Source organism: Haliotis rufescens, unplaced genomic scaffold (assembly GCF_023055435.1).
Source record: "Haliotis rufescens isolate VD_foot unplaced genomic scaffold, xgHalRufe1.0.p SCAF_9, whole genome shotgun sequence".
Taxonomy (NCBI): domain Eukaryota; kingdom Metazoa; phylum Mollusca; class Gastropoda; order Lepetellida; family Haliotidae; genus Haliotis; species Haliotis rufescens.
In genome coordinates this window covers 27282554-27302099 of record NW_025964383.1, presented here as the reverse complement: position 1 = coordinate 27302099, position 19546 = coordinate 27282554, and the positions used below count along the sequence as shown (strand labels likewise).

Here is a 19546-nt window from a genome sequence, read left to right as displayed (position 1 = left end):
CTCTTCGAGCCCATAAATACTACGCGCTTAATGACGTAATCAAGGTAGAAACTTCAAAGCTCTCTGAAGACTTCAAAGTGTTCGACACTTATCGCTGAAGTTATGTTACGAATTACGCTACACGACGTAAGATATTCAAGTAATGAAGACATACATCAAAACGTACTGTTTCACTAATTCACATTAGAATCAAACTTGATCTGATGATAATTTTTCATCAGAACAATCGTAAGCACCTATGGTATGTCGGCTACTGTTTGTAAACTTCCTGTCTGTAATGTCACGTGACTGATCACGTTGTGCATCTATTTATAACTTGACTGTCACGGAGGGGCTCGAAATGAGGTGACGGTAACAAGATGGCGCCTGATTGACTCCTCTCGCTTGGCGAGTGATTATCACAATTAAGTTGACAAGATGTGGTCATTTGACTATTCAATTGTAAACAGAAATACATGTTTTTAAAGTTTAGACTTAATCTTAGTGTATTGCGATTTCCTATTGGACAAGTAATGAGAAATACTTTCAGGGGCTCGAAAACACAGTTCGCGACGATATACTACCGACAAAAATTATGAGACCTGGGCCCACTTGCACAAAGCGATCTTAGCGCTAAGATGATCTTAAGTCCCATACTTTAGCATAGGCTTACAATAGTCTTAGCGCTAAGATCGCTTTGTGCAAGTGGGCCCTGATGAAATAATGTGAAGGTGTGATGACGATAAATATGTGCAAAATTAATTTCGGGCGTGCAGGTCATGATCAATATCCGCTGTGCGCACCATGTTGGGCGATACCTGCAAGACACCTTGATGACATATTGTTGATTAACATGACGGGCGTATGGTTGCCCATGGCATTGCCCGCCATTCCGCCACGTTGGCGGGCGCTTGGTCTCAGGCGTACATTCTCAGAATGTCGGAAAATGTTGAATACCTGACCTACATATAAAATAAATATTGCTTGAAGCAGTTGTGTTAACTCTGAGAACCGTTTTGTGACTAAGCTACATGTGTGCTTCGCTACAGAACGAAATTCTACATACAGTCACGTCCCGTTAATCCGACATGGCTGGTTGCATATGATTATGTCGGATTAACGAGTATGTCGGATAAAATAAATTAGGTAGTACCAACGTTCGTCGGTCATATTCACAAAAGGTTTTTCTGACGTGACCTGTAATGGTATGTCCTCGGCGATAGCGAGAAATATATCTGATTTTAATGAGATTGAGGTAATTTAAGCATGTGATTAATCCTGTTTTCTTTATTTAAAGCATTTATTGTTTATTGTTAAGCAAAGTTTATCTCTGCAACTTTGTAATATGCAGCTACCAGGCGCCTCGCCTCGCATCAAAACACTGGCTGTGTACTCGCGGGGAGATGACCACGGAGTACGCTGATCACTGTGTCGGATGAACGAGACTGATTAATGAGTACATACATTTGTCATGCTGAAGAGCATGTTGAACATAGACATACAATTGGAGTATCATCAGAGATGTGGAAATATAGAATGGAATATTAGTGGATTTTGTACATAAAAGACATAAAAACTTGTGGAGCCAACGACGCAATACACGTAAAGCATCATTGGATAGTGCCTAAGTATTAAACGGTAAATAATATATTACCAGCAGCCATTTAGGACTAGCATGTGCTTGTACATATTAGATTGAGCGCTGTAATACGGAAATACTGTTTCAAAAAACCCTTACCTTTCCTCATCAATAATAACCATGAAATAAGAAGTTTAGACATAGATTTAAAAGATTTAAATATTTCTTTTCTTGGAACAAGAGAGGAGAGAGCTGTGAGTTGCTTGGGTTTATTCAAGCAAGTGTGCCTGATATTGAAAACCGTAGGATGTAGATACCCCACATCTGTACTCGTATAACATTCACCTTATCTCTGATGTTGTAAGTGTAACACAAATCTGCCCTATGGCGATAAAGTTGAGTGAGTGAGTGAGTGAGTTTTTACGCCGCTTTTAGCAATATTCCAGCAATATCACGGCGGGGGACACCAGAAATGGGCTTCACACATTGTACCCATGTCGGGATTCGAACCCGGTTCTCGGCGTGACGAGCGAACGCTTTAACCACTAGGCTACCCGACCGCCCCGCGATAAAGTTGACTAGGCGCAGTAGGTGTGAAGAAACTAGTGTCAGTATTGGTGTCAGCTGAATGAAAGTTGATAATAACTAAGGTATGTATGATGGTTCAGATTATACATGTACGCTCGTATATGGATTTAGTGCACAGTTCATTCCATAATAGGGTAACAGTTGGGTATTTTATCAATTCATGCAGCTTAATTGTTATGAAAATAATATGTGTTTATGTGCTTACGTGCATATTCAAATAGCGATATGTATATGTAGTGAAACATATACACACATATACACAGAACAGTAAAGCTATACATTTCTGTGTTGCAAAAATAAATGAGTTTTCCACGAGGTCGACTATGTTGTGCTTTGACAAAGAAAGACGAAAGTATAGCTGATATCTCATGATGCTGCAGGAAGAAAACACTTGGCAAACCAACACCACTTCAGAGATATCAGGGGGTCACGGGTGGCCCAGTCGTCTAAGGCGCCGCAATTCGCTGTGCAGAGTTGCGTCCCTTGGGCACGTCAGAAACCTATGATTGTGGGTTCGAATCCCGGTTCGCACTGATTATGCATTTCACTATCCTAAAAAGGGTATAAAAACATGTGCGTTAACGGGATTCCATATGCATTGTTTAGCATCGTTCAGACAACAACCACTCAGAACAACAACAAAACTACGCAATTATTCAACATTACGAAATGCCACGCCTGTCCGAAAATGGGCGTCTGCGAGCCATTGGTATGCTTGAAGCAGGATCGAGTCAACGTGATGTTGCAAGACAATTTAACGTCCACAGAAACACCATTTGGTGTTTATGGTAACGTTGGCAACAGACGAATGCAGTCAGAGACTATCCTCGGATTGGCAGGCCACGCGTAACCAATAATCGACAAGACAACTGGATTCGACCAACACACCTACGAAATCGATTCCAGCCAGCAACAGTGACTGCAAGAAGCATCCCTGGCCTTCGACGAATATCTTCACAAACCGTACCTCGTCGCCTCAGATGTGCAGTGATTGTCGCCGGAAGACCCACCAGACGTCCCATTTTGACAGGAAACCGCCGTCAATTACAAACTTAATGATACAGTTTAACCTATGATTGGGAGTCCGAATCCGGGTTCGTCCCGAAGTTTGTCTGCACCATACCCGTGCTCATGAGTATTTTTATGAAACAATAAGCAATCTGTGATCGATACGTCAGAGCTAAATTTTGAAACCAGAAAATAACTACACAAGATCAATGAACAGTAAACAAATTACATTGAAACACACTGGGATCAGTTTACAGAACAATGCAACACAATAAAACGTATAAGCATTGGCAGACCTATTCTATTCGTCAATGGACTCACGAATGTCTCGAACTTGTCAGAGTCGAATCTCTTGAATGAGGCACCTGCTCCGGTCCTGCTACAGGAAACAGTTTTGGAATCAGGCAGAAATGTCGGCGAATTCAGATACCTATCCCTTCCGCACTTGTAAAGTAGATACGTCTCACGTCCGACCCTGGAATGAGGTCCTGAATCGCCCTCGTCTCTCACGTGCATAGGTACATCAAACCTTAGAGAACAATATTCTACCCTTTGTACAAATGCATTGGCGTAACTTCCCCGTGTAGTACGATAGTGACCGCCCACATGTTGCAAGTGCTGTAACAGACTTTTCCAGCATAACATTGCTGTACTGCCAAGGCTACCTGTTGCTCCAGACCTTCTTCCAATACCACCCTATAGACAATGCCAGGGATGTGAGAGAGAGACGCCTACGACAGGACCAGAAGAAGCGGGTAACACTTGCTCAGTTGGATCAATCTTTGCTTGAAATTTGAAACAACAGCCCCCAGGCTGTTTTCAATCATCTGGTGTCCTCATTGGGCCGCCACTGCATCGTCTGTATCAATGCAAATAGTGGTCACACCCGATATTGCCATTGTTAATTGCCCCTTTTCTGCGGCGTGTCGCTGTCTCCAGGTATGGGTTTTGTCAATGTATTTGTTATGATAAAGTCTTGATCAGAAGAATAACCAACTATTATGTTGGTATTTTCAATAACACAACATAAACATCACTTTCTATGAACCACAGTTACTTTATTCCGTTAGCATACTTAGCGTGGATATTTCTATTAATGCACAGTTGAAAGTAAGGGCATATCAGTAAATAATGATATTCATCACCCAAATCGTTCACATATTAAACACAATCTGTCATGCTCTGTGTCAAACCACCCTTCTCAATTGGTAATGTATGATTACATGTTCTGAATGTAACAAATGATCTACAAAGCCGATGCGGGAGACTTCAGGTATCCAATTCATTTTGAAGAGCATGTAGATATACATTTATTAGAATCAGTTACATTGGCAGCCCACAGCTGTTCGTCCTCGGTATCTCCAGGGCTCGTATATCGCTAAAACTACACTAACTCTTGGATCCATTCCCGTGGTTCTCGCGATCTTTCCTTTCCATCCAAGATTAAGGCATTACCTGCCTTTATTACGTCTTTTGAAATATTTGTCTAAAGATAAAATTCTGATATTCTATTTAAAATTGTATAAATTAAATAATTCATACCTATCCCTCCTGATCTCATTTCATTAGCATGGTTCCTGTTATTATATATTATACTTAAGTTTGATCAGATATTATTAAGAATTTTTCAAACCATTTTGACCATCAATATTTACCACACCAAGGGAAAATATAGAACTTATTCTGACTTTGATTCAAGGGAGACAACATATTTGTAAAGTGTGACCAGAGTTTTCTCCCTTGGTAAACAAGCCGGCCGAGGCAAACGAGACCACTGTGGAAATGGCAGCTTTGAATTTTTTAAAATTATTTCTGAATTATACAATCAAGGAATTAGATCAGCATAGGACATTACAGAGAGAACAGGTATTCCACTATCAGCTGTGTACCGTGTTTTACAATAATATTGAGAGTGGAGATGGAATTGAGTCAATAAAGGAAGCAGGTAGGCCAAAGCATTTGACTATTGGTGACAGAAGGCGACTTGGCATGTTGGCGTTAAAAACAGACGTATGAGCATAGAAACTATTATGCATGACATGTTTAATATGGGAACAGTTCATGTATCTGAAGAGGCAATAAGAATGCATGCAATGGACTGGCAGAAATCACGACGAATTCCATCACCACTCCTAAAACCATGTTATCTTATGTTCTCAGATAAAAGTTCCATGTATACCTACTAAATCGTACCTGTTAATCAAATACAAAAGAATTCTGGATAATTCAGTTTTTATTTTAGTCCACCCACATGATTTAAAACTGCTCTTAAAATGTGAACATGTTGCTGTTGTCACCGGACCATCCTGTCAGGTGTCATATGATCTATTCTTGTAGTGAGCCTGCAGTAAGTGAGCTGAGTTGGGATTATGCTGTTTTTAACAGTATTCCAGTAAATAATTTGAAAGAAAAGCCCAAAGAGATGCAGGTCACAGACGTTTACCACTTTGGTGAAACCCCCGAGCACGGTTTTGGTGCAGACATACCCAGAAACAAAAATGGGCGAACCTGGATTCGAACCCATGATCATAGGTTTCTGGCGTGTCCAAGGGGCCAAAATGCAGAGCCTTAGACGACTGGGCCACCTGTGACCACGGTTGTACACGAAACACTACCCATATATCCTTTGTGACTGTATTTGAAGCATTTCGTCCCACTTCAACAAAATATCTACAAGCCATATTCTGTATAGTCTGAGCTTCACTGAACATACTAACACCCAAACACCTGGTCCATTAAATAGTACTGAGTGGCCACCGTGGTGTATACGTCAAATAACCTGCCTTCATTGCGCCAGTACTAAAGTCTTGGTGTAGAGCTCTGCTAGCAGTGTGACATAATTCTCGAACAGTCTTCTTCATATCTACATGTAGGTTTTCATTGCGCCATTTCCCCAGATACGCACAGCAGCTTGTCAGAACTACTATCTGCTCACCGCAACTGATGTGACATATTGATCTATTCATAGAGTCTGTGCGGAGAAGGATCACCTTCTTTTTGTCCTTGTTGGTTTCCAACCTCCATCTTGTACGGCATGTACATGGCTCTCTAACATTGTCTGCGGTCTGTCTGCGTCTGGAGCAATGAAAGCGATTTCGTCAGCCTAGAGTGGCAGTGATAATATTACATCACTTATATCTGTGCCAAATCCCAGCTGCTTAACTACCTTCCGCCAGGCCATTCACATACATGGAGTTGGGGATAGCTTGCAGCCTTGCTTCACACCACCATACACTGTAAACGTACTCGTTATAAGTTATTTAAGCGCACTTAATACGTGTCGTCATCATATTGTGAGTGAGTGAATATAGTCTTCCGCCCCTTTTAGCAATATTCAAGCAATATCCACCCCACACGCCAACACCTCCGCACACTTCGAACACGACAAATCATTAGAGTGTGAGTGAGTGAGTATGGTTTTACGCCGCTTTTAGCAATATTCCAGCAATATCGTGGCGGATATACCGGAAATGGGCGTCACACGTTGCACCCATGTGGGGAAAGGAACTCGGGTTTTCGCCGTGAACGCTTTAACCATCCAACCGCCCCTCACAGTATTTTGACTCCAATTCGTAGCAGTCCTGCCATAAACAAGGTCCATTTACAGTGTCAAATGCTATACCGTCTGTCTATTATGTATTTCAATTCAATTTCTATACATTCCAACATGTCTATTCCTTTCTTGTACACTGAAGGCCTATGCCGAGGCCTATACGCTGTGATAGCTGGAGTCAGTAATGCTCATTCAAATTACGACTGCATGAGTGAGCTGCGAATTGTGAATGCAGGAGTTAAAGCGTTTGATACTCGATAACTCCTACAGCTGGAGGACAGCACATGGAGTGTTTGTGTACTGCTCCTGAACCATGACGTCACTGGATCTGTCCACAACATGAATTCAACAGCACGCACAGCACGCAGCAGCATGTTATACACGCAATGTATTCTAACTGTGACAAGCTGCCTCTGTAAGTCTCCGAGGTCAAATGCTAGTAGTATGCTGAGACACGCATTCAACGGTTACGTTAAAAGTGTAACATTCTGAAGATGACGATTGTCAACAGGCATGCTGGAGAGAAGCTCACTCATTGTGTCGACAGGTAATAACATTGACCTTTGGTACATAATTGGTCCTGGATACCATCTGGTTGTTAGAAAGCCGCCTCAATCGTGGTGATAGTAACACAGGCATAAGCTACAATAGGTTATATTCATGTGTTGTGTGATTTACATGGCTATCACGCACAGAGTTTGATTAACTGCGAGTTTGAATATTCTGAAATTACTGTGTACACATCCATTTGTGTGGCTCCCGGTTAAGATTTCGTGTGTGTCAACATTCTTCGTGGAGTCCATTGCTTTCTGTATCCAGTGAAACATGGAGACAGGAGTCGACGTTGACCGTGGGTACGCCTGGGTAGCGCTGGGAGCAGCCCTCAGTATTCAGCTTATAGATGGTATCATCATTTATTCGTCCGGAATATTTAACATTGCTTTGATGGAGGTGGTGGAGAATGACATCACAAAAGTGTCATGGATCGGGTCAACCCTCATCGGCTCCTATACATTACTAGGTAGGTGTTCAACGTTTTCATTCGGTTGTAGTAAGACGGACGATGAACCACAGCCGCCACTATATTGATCGCGACGTGGTGCACCCCCACCCCTACACCCACACCCATCCCCACACGCCCACACACCCACACCGACTAAGGACGCTACACCCGAACACGACCATCATAATGGAATACACTCCCTGCCAGCGGGCTCGAATACCTGCGACACGGAGTAGTCGTAGGACAGCACGTCGACTGATGCGGCGTCCTGACGCAGTTGCTGCCGTTTCATTTCATTTCCTGGCGAACTTTTTGAGCAAATGGAAAGTGCGCAAGTTCCAGTCATCCCAGTGAATAGTCTCTTGAAACTAATAATGTATCAAAATTACAAATGTTGTCACGATTTATAGTTATTATTTTGAAAACCATGAACTAATATGATTGTTTAACAACCGCTATTGTTGAGTAAGTACTGTCCTGTCTTGTACATCCCACCTGGGAGTGCTATTCTTAGTTTGGTTTCATATTCATGGTCATATGACATTATAGACTACTTAAGGATTGACTGTGTATTTGTTTCGGTTCATTGAGGTATGAATCGAAAAACCGATGTGCAAACTGTATGAGTTCGCGTGGTGGATTCTTGCAAAAGTTTTCATTCACACATCTCCACCTGTCAATGTCATCCTTAATTTAAATGCATATTTATTGTGCACTTCGTATAGCATTGGAGACTTGAAGTCTATTCATTAAGTATCCAACCCCAGCTATTAATACTACCTGTAAATTGTAGAATATGTAATAAAAGATTACCAGTTAACCAAGGCAGATGGATCAGATATACTTTTCTCAGGTAAGTTGTAAGACCTGGTGTTAATGAGTTTACTGCCATCTTGAACATGAATAGTGTGCAAAATGTTATAACAAAATACTCCTCCGAAATCCATGGAGTAATATGATTGTTTGACAACCAATGCTGTTGATTTCGTAGACAATCATTTACAGCCATCCTCTTCTCAGTGCTATCATCAGTTGAAGCTTGTATTTATGGTAAGCGTCATATAACATTGTAGACGTGAATGTATTTATCAAGTCTCCCATTTCAGCTGTTTGTAACCGCTATACAATTTAGAACATGTAATAGGGAATTACCTGTTCAGAAGGACACATTGATTAGATATACCTGTGCCAAGCAAATAGTAAGTAAAAATAGTAGTATTTTGATTTGTTTGTTGTTTAAAGCCGCACTCAGCAATATTCCAGCTATATGACGGCGGTCTGTAAATAATAGAGTCTGGACCAGACAATCCAGTTATTGGCATCATGAACATCAGTCCACGCAATTGGAATACGATGACATGGATCAACCAAGTCAGCGAGCCTGACCACCCGATCCCGTTAGTCGGCTCTTACGACTTACTTACTTACTTACTTTGGAGATTTAACGTGCGCTTTCCGACTGATGCGTATTTCGCACACGGGCCCGGCCAGGCCATTTAATGTGTTTCCGAAAGGGGCGAAGGTGGTCTGTGCAACCCAAGAGGGGGGTTTTAGGGGTTGCTTATATAGAATTTGGGAATTTTGAGATTTGGAATAGATGCCGATGGGATTGGGGAGGAGAACTAAGGGAGCTGGGTATGGTGTATGTTTGTTTGTTTATGTGATTTTGATTTGGTGAGTTATTGTGTTTTTAGATGCGTTTTATTAGTTCCGTTTTGATTAAGAATACGCCTAAGGCCTTGAAGTTTTCTAGTTTATTTTGTGGGTTTAGTATTGCTTCTAGAGTTAGAGCCTTGTTTAGATTGAGGGTGGTTTGTAATGCGGTTCGATGTGTTAGGTAGTGTGTGCAGTGGATGAGTGCGTGTTCTGGGGTTTCTGGTTGTTTGCAGTGTGGGCAGTTACCTGTAGTGTGTTTTTAAAAAAAATTTAGGTGGTTATTTAGGTTGGTGTGTCCTGTTTGGAGTTTAGTGATTACTCTGTCGATTTTTTTGGATGGATGGAGAATTTTTGGTTTGGTTAGTGGTTTGCTGAGCACTTTTTTGATTTGGCTATTTGAGTTTAGATATAGGTTATGCCATTTTTTGGTGATTTTTTGCTTGTTTACACTTTTAATTTCAGATTTTGAGATGGGTAAGTTTAAGCTTATTTCTGGGATTTTGAGGGATAGTTTAGCTGCTTTATCGGCGTTTTCATTACCGTATAATCCTACGTGGGCGGGTATCCACAAGAAGGTTACTTGTTTGCCTGCCTTAGTTAGGTCGTTGGAGCTTTTAAGTATTTGATTTATTAATTTAGGTCGGTTTTTGGTATTTTTGTTTTGGAGGGCTTGCAGTCCACTTAGGGAGTCGGTAAGTATTAGGATTTTTTGGTGGTTTTTGGATTGTTGATTATGGAGGGCTGAGGCCATGCCCATTAGTTCTGCCGTGAATATTGATTGGTTGTTTGGGAGTCGGAAGGATTGTGTGGTTTTAGTTGGTTGTGTGGTATGGACTCCGAAACCTGTGTGTTTGGAGGTCGGATCTGAGGATCCGTCCGTGTAAATGTGACACCAATTTGGCCAATTTTCGTGTATGTATGCTAGTGTGGTAGTTTTAGCTATGTTTGGGTCGGTTTGTTTATTTATTTGGCTAGCTAGTGTTGTGTCTATTTTGGGTATTTTAAGTTTAGGGGTGAAGATATTTGATTGTTTGCAGTTTTGTTTAAGATTTTTAATTTGGTGTTCATTTAGGTAGTTTGTTATTCTTTGGGATATTGGGGTAAGTAAGGGGTGTTTACGAGCTAGAGCTTGGTTTTTGGGGCTGATGTTTTGGTTTATTAAGTTTTGGATGAGAGGGTTTGATTGGGACGCGGCCCAGAAATTTAAGCTTAGCTGTTCCCTGCGTAGACTTAGTGGCATTTCTCCTGTTAAGGCCTGAAGTGAGATGTAGGAGGTGCCATGTTGGGTGCGTGTAATTAGTTTGAGAGCCTGATATTGTATTGAGTCAAGTTTTTTAGATAGAGAGTTGTTTAGGGTGTTGTATATGGCGCAGCCGTAGTCTAGTTTAGATCTAATTAGTGATATGTAGAGAGAGAGGAGGGTATCTTTGGATGCTCCCCAGTTAGAGCCAGTTAGGCATCTTAGGGTGTTTAGGTCTTTACTGCATTTAGTTGTTAGGTTTTGGATGTGAGCATCCCAGGTGAGATGTTCATCGAAAATAAGTCCTAAGAATTTGGTTTGTTTTTGAAATTTGATTGTTTGATTGTTTAGCTGGAGGATTGGGGAGGCGGGTTTCATGTTTTTATGTTTGAATACTATTCCTGTTGTTTTTTCTGAGTTAAGGGAGAAGCCCCATTTGTCAGCCCATTGTTGTATTTTATTAAGAGATTTTTGGAGTAAATTTTGGACCATGTTCATGCTTTTAGTGCGGATCCAGATGGCTCCATCATCCGCGAATTTTGATGTGTTTACTTTAGGGGATAGGCCCTCGAATAGATCGTTTATCATTATATTGAAGAGGGTGGGGCTGAGGATACTGCCCTGTGGAGTACCATTTTCTAGGGGACATTGGTCCGATAGAGTTTGGTCTATACCCACGGTTATTTTACGATTGTTTAGGAAGTCCTGGATGTAGTTTATTATCTGACCTTTGAGTCCTATTTTTTTAAGTTTTTGTATTAGCCCATCGTGCCATACCATGTCGAAAGCTTTAGAGAAGTCTAAGAAGATGCCTGTGGTATATTGTTTATTTAGCTGTCCTGTCTTAATATCTTGTTCTAGTCGGGCGAGGTTATCTAGGGTTGAGCGGCCAGGAGTGAAACCGCTTTGATCTGGGTTTATGATGTTATTTTGGGTTAAGTAATGTTGTAATCTATTTTTAGCCATTGATTCCATTACTTTACATAAGTTTGAAGTTAGGGATATTGGTCTATATGAGTTAGCTTGATTAGCTGGTTTATTAGGTTTAGGGATTGGTATGACTAGGGCCTGTTTCCAGGGAGTAGGAACCTGTCCGTTTAGGTAGATGAGATTGTATAGTTTGAGTAGTGCCTGGAGTAGTTTTAGGGGGAGTGTTTTAATTATTTGGTAAGAAGTTAGGTCTAATCCTGGGGCTGTGCCCTTTTTCCTGTTTTGGATTACGTAGAGGAGCTCCTCCATTGTGTAGGGTTGATTTATTTCTAGATTGTTATTGTTTGGTTCTTTTGTGGGTTTGTTTTCTGTTTTAAGTTTATCTTGGAATTTTTTACTGAAGTTGGTGTTACTGCTAACGGCCGAAAAGTGGTTGGCGAGATTATTTGCTTTTTGGGCGGGGTTGGTTGAGTTGTCAATGTTAGGGTTTTTTTTATGTCGTTTTAAGCCTCTGATGGCGTGGATTTTGCGCCAGACCGTTCTGGCATCTGTACGGTTATTTATACCTTCGCAGAATTTTTTCCAGTCTCTACTTTTGGCTATTTGGACTAGTTTTTGAACCTGGTGGTTTAGTTCGTGGGCTATGTTTAAATATTTGTAGTCGCGTTTTGCTTTATTGAAGGCTGATTTACGTTTTCGTCTAGTCTGTTCTATTTCCTCATTCCACCATGGTACCGTCGGTTTGCCTGTCTTAGATGTTTTGAAGGGGATGAAGGTTTTGGCTGCGTTTATTATATAGTCTGTAAGGTTTTTACAATAGGTTTCTGGATCATTATTTTCTATTTCGTTTAAGTTAGCTTCGTTGCAGATATCTTGGAATTGGTCCCAGTTAGCTTTATTGTAATGGAATTTTGGTTCTTGGTTTTCTGTTTGGATTGGTACGTTTGTATTTCCTATGGTTATGTTTATGGGGAAGTGGTCACTACCTAGCGGGACGTCTTGCACTTCCCATTGAGTACTTTGGGCTAGATCTGCGGTGCATATGGTTAGGTCGATAGCCGACATTTTTTGGTTTATCTTATCGTACCTCGTGGGTTGGTTGCTATTAAGGAGTACTAGGTCGTTTGTTTCTATCCATTCGGAGATTAATTTGCCATGATTATCTATTTTATCATCTATGCTCCATGTAGGATGGTGAGCGTTAAAGTCTCCTAGGAATATAGTAGATTTATCGCTTATTTGGAGTAGTTTGTTTAGATCCTCAGGTTGGACTTTTTGTTCCGCCCAGTGGTAAATATTTATGATGTTTATGTTTCGGTTATTTAATGTGATTTTAATGCCGTTGGCTTCTAGGTTTGGCGTGTCTATTTTTATTTCTTCGTAATTTATATCTTCCCTGATAAATATGATTAGTCCTCCTGCGGCTCTTCTTGTTTTCGGTTTAGCTCTGTCAGTTCTAACTGAGTTGTAGTTAGGTAGTGTGAATTTGGATTTTTTTGAGAATTTGGTTTCCTGTATACAAGCAATGTGAGGGCCTTTATTTAGTTTAAATTTAGTTTTTAGTTCATGGCCGTGGGAGGTGAGTCCGTTGGCGTTCCACTGAAAAATATTTAGTCCTTCGAATATTGGGTTCGGGTGATTGGTGATTTATTTTTTATTTTTTATTTTATTCGGTGAGTTCTTTTAGATGGAGGTTAAAGAGGAAGAAGGGAAGATCGGGTAATTTTAGATTGAAAGCTACTTTGTAGAAGGATTTCATGCTAGCTTTTGGTGAGTTTTGACTATGCATGTATGCTAGGAGTAAGGTGAGGTTGTTTAGGTTTAGGGTGTTGGCTGGTTGGGGAGTTTGGTTTGTTTTAGTTGGAGTAGTGTCTATTGTTTCCTCAGTAGTGGAGAATTCTTCGTCATCGGTTAGATTAGGTTTAGCTGATTGAGTTTCCATGGGGGAGGCATGTGATGTGGAGGATTGTGAAGGTGTTTGTGGGATGGGTGTAGCTGATGATTTCTTAGTGTTTGTGTTTTGTTGTTGTGCTTGCTTGTGGGAGAGCGTTGTTACCATATGGGCTGTAGGGTGCTTGGATGAGGGTCGTGTTGTGGTGGTCATTTTGAGGTTTGTTTTGCATGCGGGGGTTGATGTTTTGGCTATGTGAGATGTGGGAGGGTTCGTGGTTTGTTGAGTGGCTACTTGTGTGTGTGAGGTGGGTGCGGTTTCTCGGTAGGGGCCCCAGACAGAGCTGTCGGTTATGGGTGTGGTGTTTGTTTGTGGGATGGTGTTTGGGTGTGGTGTAGGGAGGAGTGGTTTAGATGCAGGTGTAGCAAATTTTTGTGTTTGGCTCTTACGACAAGCATAGTCGCCTTTTATAGCAAGCATGGGTTGCTAAAGACCTAGTCTACCCCGGATCTTCACGGGTCAGTAGTATTTCGAAAACCATCATGTATTATCATTGTCTAATAATCGTGGCTGCTGATTAAGTAGACAATCATGAACACACCTCCACCTATCAGTGTCATCCTTAATTCATATCTGTACTCATGGCACTCTACATATAGCCTCGTTAATGATGTGAAGCTGAAATAAAGTGAGTTCGAGTTCACGAGTACAGTTCAGGGTTTTTGCAATCTGGAAGGTTAGCACCCATTGCTTCCTATGCGTTTCTTTTGTGATCTTGCATTACCTGTGATGCATTGGGAAAGATTTATTGCATTGCTTTTTTCGTTTCTGCACCTGGATTTCAATGAGAACCCTTCAAACCAACCGGGTGTGTTGTGGAACTTACATTTGCAGTGCTTCAGTCTATCAACGTTTTCGATGACGTTTGAACCTTTTTCGGTCAAATCTAATTTTCAATAGCATACTTTATTTTCCGAGACGGTTTACAATGGCGTCATGTTATATGTATGTGTTTGTGTAAACATGTATTTGTATTCTAGAAAAATATTTACATTCGTGTAATATTGTTTTTACCCAGGCCCAGTCGCAGGAATGGTACAGCATAGGTTTGGGTCTAAACTAACAGCACTCGCTGGAGGAATACTGACGTTGTTTGGAATGGCACTGGCTTCTATTTGTCGGACAATCACCGGACTGATATTCACATATGGATTCATTACAGGTAACGTTTCCATCGCATAACATTAATCGTTCTTGAATGTGAATATCTTACAACATAAAGATGACAGGAATTCAAGGATTCTGATTTACTATGTCGTGTATTGTAGTGCTTCAGAATATCTTCATGATGAAACACATTATTTCAATATGTGAATCACTGAATGCCAATGAGTAGTTTGAGCAGGAATCTGTCTTGATCTTGGATTTAGCCATATGTATAATATGTTTTTTTGCACATCAAATAGCACAGTGAGGGGGAAATATATACAATGTTGGGTGGGACCATTTCTTGAAAGCTTATGTGAGGTACGGCAAGGGGATATATTGCGTGCTCCACGCTCCCGCTGAAGGTGTTAGCTTCATTAACTGATCTTCAATAATGACACCATGTTATCCTGTAATGTAACCTGTCGATGCATCATATTACTTTCCCTTAGGTTTAGGATTATGCCTTGGTGCAAACGTGGTGGGCGTGGTACCTGGACAATATTTTAAACGGAGGAGATCAGCTGCCTATGGAGTGTGTATTGCGGGAGGAGCATTGGGTCTCTTTGCAGCTGGTCCTATAGCTAGATATCTCCTTGATGAATACAATCTACGTGGAGCTCTTCTCATTATGGGTGGAATTTCATTCCAAAGATGTATTGCTGCATCGTTATTTCGAAAACCAACTATTTCCAGTAAGAGAAACAGGACAACATCAAAGACGTTCGAACAACGGGATGAGGAAGAACATGGACAACAGAATGATTTAGGTGAAAGTGACCCATTTCATCAACTGGATCAAGTGACCACTGAAGGGATTTCAACATCTCCTTGTCTTTCCGGGAACCGGTCTGAGGAACGTACAGATTATATCGAAGCGAGAAGCGGCAATGTATCATTATTGTGTAAGACTTTCAAACTTGTCACTCAGAAATCGTTTCTTGTGTACAACTGCAGCATCGTGCTCTGGTCATTAGGAGAAGTGTCTGCAGTCTTCCATTTACCAAACTATGTCGAACAAAAAGGAAGTTCCCCTAAAGAAGCCGCTAGTCTCCTTAGCGTAATGGGTGCCGGCGATTTCTTTTCGAGGATTGTCATTGGCTTTCTAGCCTCCGACCCACGTATTGAAATGACCGTTATTCAGGTCGGTCTTGTGGGTGTAGCTGGACTAATCACCATTTTGTTCCCTCTTGTGTCTCATTCATACCGTTGGCAAATAGTCTTCAGTTTCTTCTATGGACTCTACAACCATGTCACAAATGTATTGATGGGCCCCATAGTCATAGAACTGACAGGACTGTCAAATGTTGCGCTTGGTTTTGGAATAGTGTATTTCTTCTGTGGAATCGGATATCTCTCAGGACCAGTCATCGCAAGTAAGTTTTGAACCTACAATACAGATTAGATGCACAGATAATTATCAAACTTGTTGTTTTAATGTAAGATATGCGGGAGTGGTCGGGTAGCCTAATGGTTAAAGCGTTCGCTCGTCACGCTGAAGACCCAGGTTCGATTCTCGACATGGGTACAGTGTGTGAAGCCCATTTCTGGTGTCCCAAGCCATGATATTGCTGGAATATTGCGAAAAGGCGTAGATCCATAATCACATACCCACTCACCCTGGGGACAATGTTTGGAGTCCCGTATACAAATTGGCGATTGTGTATGCATTTGTCACTTAAATGTTCACAAACGAATGAATTCATTACTCTGAGATATTTCTTTTCAATCCCTTGTATGTATTGAATGGCTTTGTGTTTTTTCAGGCTTTATTTACCAGAGTACCGGAATCTATGATTATACGTATGTATTTGCAGGTGAGATATGCTTCAACAGAGAACAATTCTTATAGACACTGATCCGACAGCCGCATTAATTACAATTAGCCCTTTGCCACATTTCCATGATAGCTTTCGAAATAATAAGGTGGTGTAAGGTGAGATGGGGTTTGGAATCACGATCAAGATTATTATACTTCTTTAGCGACACGCATGTGTGCGTGTTTAACATGCATACCCCATTCAGACACAGGATTCTGACAGTCCGTATAGTCCAGTAATGCCGAGCGTCAGGCAGGTATCAGGTCACAACTCATTCGGTGTGACGCGACCGGGGTTCAAACCACCAACCTTCTTTTCTCCAGGCAGACGCCCTGTTTACTACACCATGGAAGCGGTCCGACGTAATAAGGACCCCTCGATACACTAAAATATCAAACTAAATGATCTAAACTGAACACCATCTTTTTGAGTAAAATAAATCGCAAATGTTTTTCCAACTAGCAGACCATTATTCTACAACAAGCAATGTGTATGTATCAGTTTATGTAAAGGCAATATGTTCTTTCGAATTGTTTTTTACTAGTTACTTTACTATGTTTTGTGTTTTTCTATATATTGTACAATGTCGTAAGAGCGATTATGCTTGGGCACGTGACGGAATTCGGTGGTCAGGCTCGCTAACTTAAATTATGCATAATTATCATCGTATGCCAATTATCTGTGAAGACTCGATTATTGGCAGACCGCCGTCATATAACTGGAATATTGATGAATGCGGCGATAAGAAATTTAAACAAACAAATAATATATTTGTACAAATTATGCTAAAGTCAATCGATTTCTTATGATGATGCATCTTATTTAAAAGTATCCGTTTATGCCTGTATTGGGTTGGGTTTTATAGCCGCTTTTAACAGTATTCCAGTCAGATCACGGCGTGTCAGCTTAATGTGGAAGGGAAGCCCGAAGTGATGCGGGTCACAGACGTTTACCACCTTGGTGAAACCGACGAGCTGACAAACTTAGAAACATAATGGGGGTTTCGAAACCACAAACATAGGTGTCTGTCGTACAAAAGGGACGCAACTCTACGCAGGGACAATCGTCCACCCTCCTAAATTTGAATTTGAACTTCAATGGCCACATGAACACTTTTCTAGTTTGTTTTTTCTTCTTGTTGCAGGTACATGTTTGTTTCTAAGCTCGATGACGACAGCTGCAATAAGTGTATTTAGAACAAGAGTAGAATGTGAAAAAGAGTTTGAGGTGAAATAGTAACATGAAGACACATCTATGTTAATGGGGAACCATCAATGACAACAATGTATGCGGGTGTCTTTAATTACTACACTTCCAGGAACATTTTTTTACCTTTATATTTATTCCTGAACATATACTCCTAACAATATAAATGCATAGGTATTATTGATTTGCATATGTGAAATACGTTAGCACATAAACGTCTTTTGAAAAGAACACGTTCCTCAGGTTTTACCCATCTTCCCGAAGCAAGGGAGTTAGCTGACTATAAAAGTCCAGTTTCCACCCTGCCAAACTAGGCTGGTATTATTGAGTTACATTTTGGCTTGACTAACGAGTCTATGCATAGTCCAATCAAAATCGCGCAACGAAATCGAAATCCGGTCCGTAAACTGTCATGAAAATGTCTGTCGATTGCAGGATTTGTAACGCATGTGCTCCGCCAACTCGTGATCAACAGACATTTTCCAAATCTTTTCATGTTTTTAATCAAGGTTCTCGCATGATTGGCTGCACTTCGGGATGTAAGACTCGTTTTATCACAATCTAGATCTTGATTATCAATCAGATCGTTTTGACAGGGCGCCGCCATTTTGTTTGAAGCAAATGCAAGTGACACGAGAGGTGGAATCTGATTGGTCCATGGGAGAGGCATGGAAGGGACATAACTTGTAATAGCCACAGGTGGCGCAACGATCGAGCCCTGGAATTCCTGCCTAGTTCGGCTAGGGTGGAAACTGGACTTTTAAAGTCAGTTAACTCCCTTGCCTCGGAAAGATGGGTTTGACCTAAATACAGTAACTATTCACTGTTCACTCTAGGTGTTCTGCAAAACTGACTTCATTCGGTTCCTCTCTTCACAGACATTTGATTGTGTACTTTGATGCAGTGAGAGAAATTAATATCCTCTCTCTTTTACAAATTCTAGCCCCACAAACACGCCACACACTCAAACATCTAATATTAAATGGTGTTTCCCTTAACGATCCGACCGCCTCCGTGGTCTAGTGGTAGAGCGTCCGCCCGAAGAGCGGAAGGTCCGGGTTCGATCCCCGGCCGCGTCATACCAAAAGACGTTAAAAGATGGTACTTGTTGTTACCCTGTCTGGCGCTCGGCATTAAGGGGCTAAACCAAGGACTGGTCGGCTCGGAGTCAGTATACTGTGTCTGAGTGGGGTATTCATGTTAAACTGCGGCATGGTATAGTACCGGACTAGTACAAGCAGCCACACACACACACACACACACGTACATGCACGTCGCTATATAAGTGCAATAATCTTGGACGCGACGTTAAACCCCATTTCACCTCACCTCACCTTAACGATCCAAAGAAGTATTTGTATATGATGAACCATGTTGACATTGTTCTAAATGAAGAATTCATTGAGGAATATTTTCAATCCACCTTAACTACAAATCTATGTTGTGTATTTGATGATGCCTAGTGATGTCTGAAAGAGACATCTTCAATGCCAATCCATATTGTGTATTGATGAGACCTAGTGATGCCTGAATGAGTCATATGCTGTATATTGATGACAACTAGCGATGTCTGAATGCGACATATTTCAATCAAAACAATACGGGAAACCATTTGAAAACTCCTCATTTGTTCAATATTACAATAATATATGTACAATTTCTTTATCTGCTAAATAACATGTGTTTGGGTGACATAAGATACCAGTATATTATACTATATGTTGTCTTCATTATGCGCGTCTTACCTTCTCTTGTGAAGGTGGGGACTCTGGGTGATTACACAGTTCGCTTGTAAAGGCACACTGTTATTGCCCCCGGTAGGGTTATATTTGAAAACGAGCGAGACTTCGGCGTAAATCCATACATTCATAACATGTGACACAGTTG

General features: G+C 41.1%; 1 protein-coding gene across 1 annotated transcript; it reads left to right on the top strand.

Moving 5' to 3' along the window:
- Positions 1–7078: 7078 nt before the first annotated feature.
- Positions 7079–18309, top strand: LOC124130955 (monocarboxylate transporter 12-like). The gene is made up of 5 exons (XM_046494009.2): positions 7079–7728; positions 14506–14649; positions 15086–16009; positions 16400–16450; positions 17598–18309. The coding sequence occupies exons 1-5, from the start codon at positions 7533–7535 to the stop codon at positions 17687–17689; spliced, it is 1407 nt and encodes a 468-aa protein (XP_046349965.2). The 5' UTR covers positions 7079–7532; the 3' UTR covers positions 17690–18309.
- Positions 18310–19546: the final 1237 nt, after the last annotated feature.

Bases quoted from the DNA above. Each gene is read 5' to 3' on its own strand.
- LOC124130955 (XM_046494009.2), top strand. From the start codon at position 7,533: ATGGAGACAGGAGTCGACGTTGACCGTGGGTACGCCTGGGTAGCGCTG. The intron at 16,010-16,399 runs GTAAGTTTTGAA...GTGTTTTTTCAG, and splicing joins CTCAGGACCAGTCATCGCAA to GCTTTATTTACCAGAGTACC. The intron at 16,451-17,597 runs GTGAGATATGCT...TTCTTGTTGCAG, and splicing joins TTATACGTATGTATTTGCAG to GTACATGTTTGTTTCTAAGC.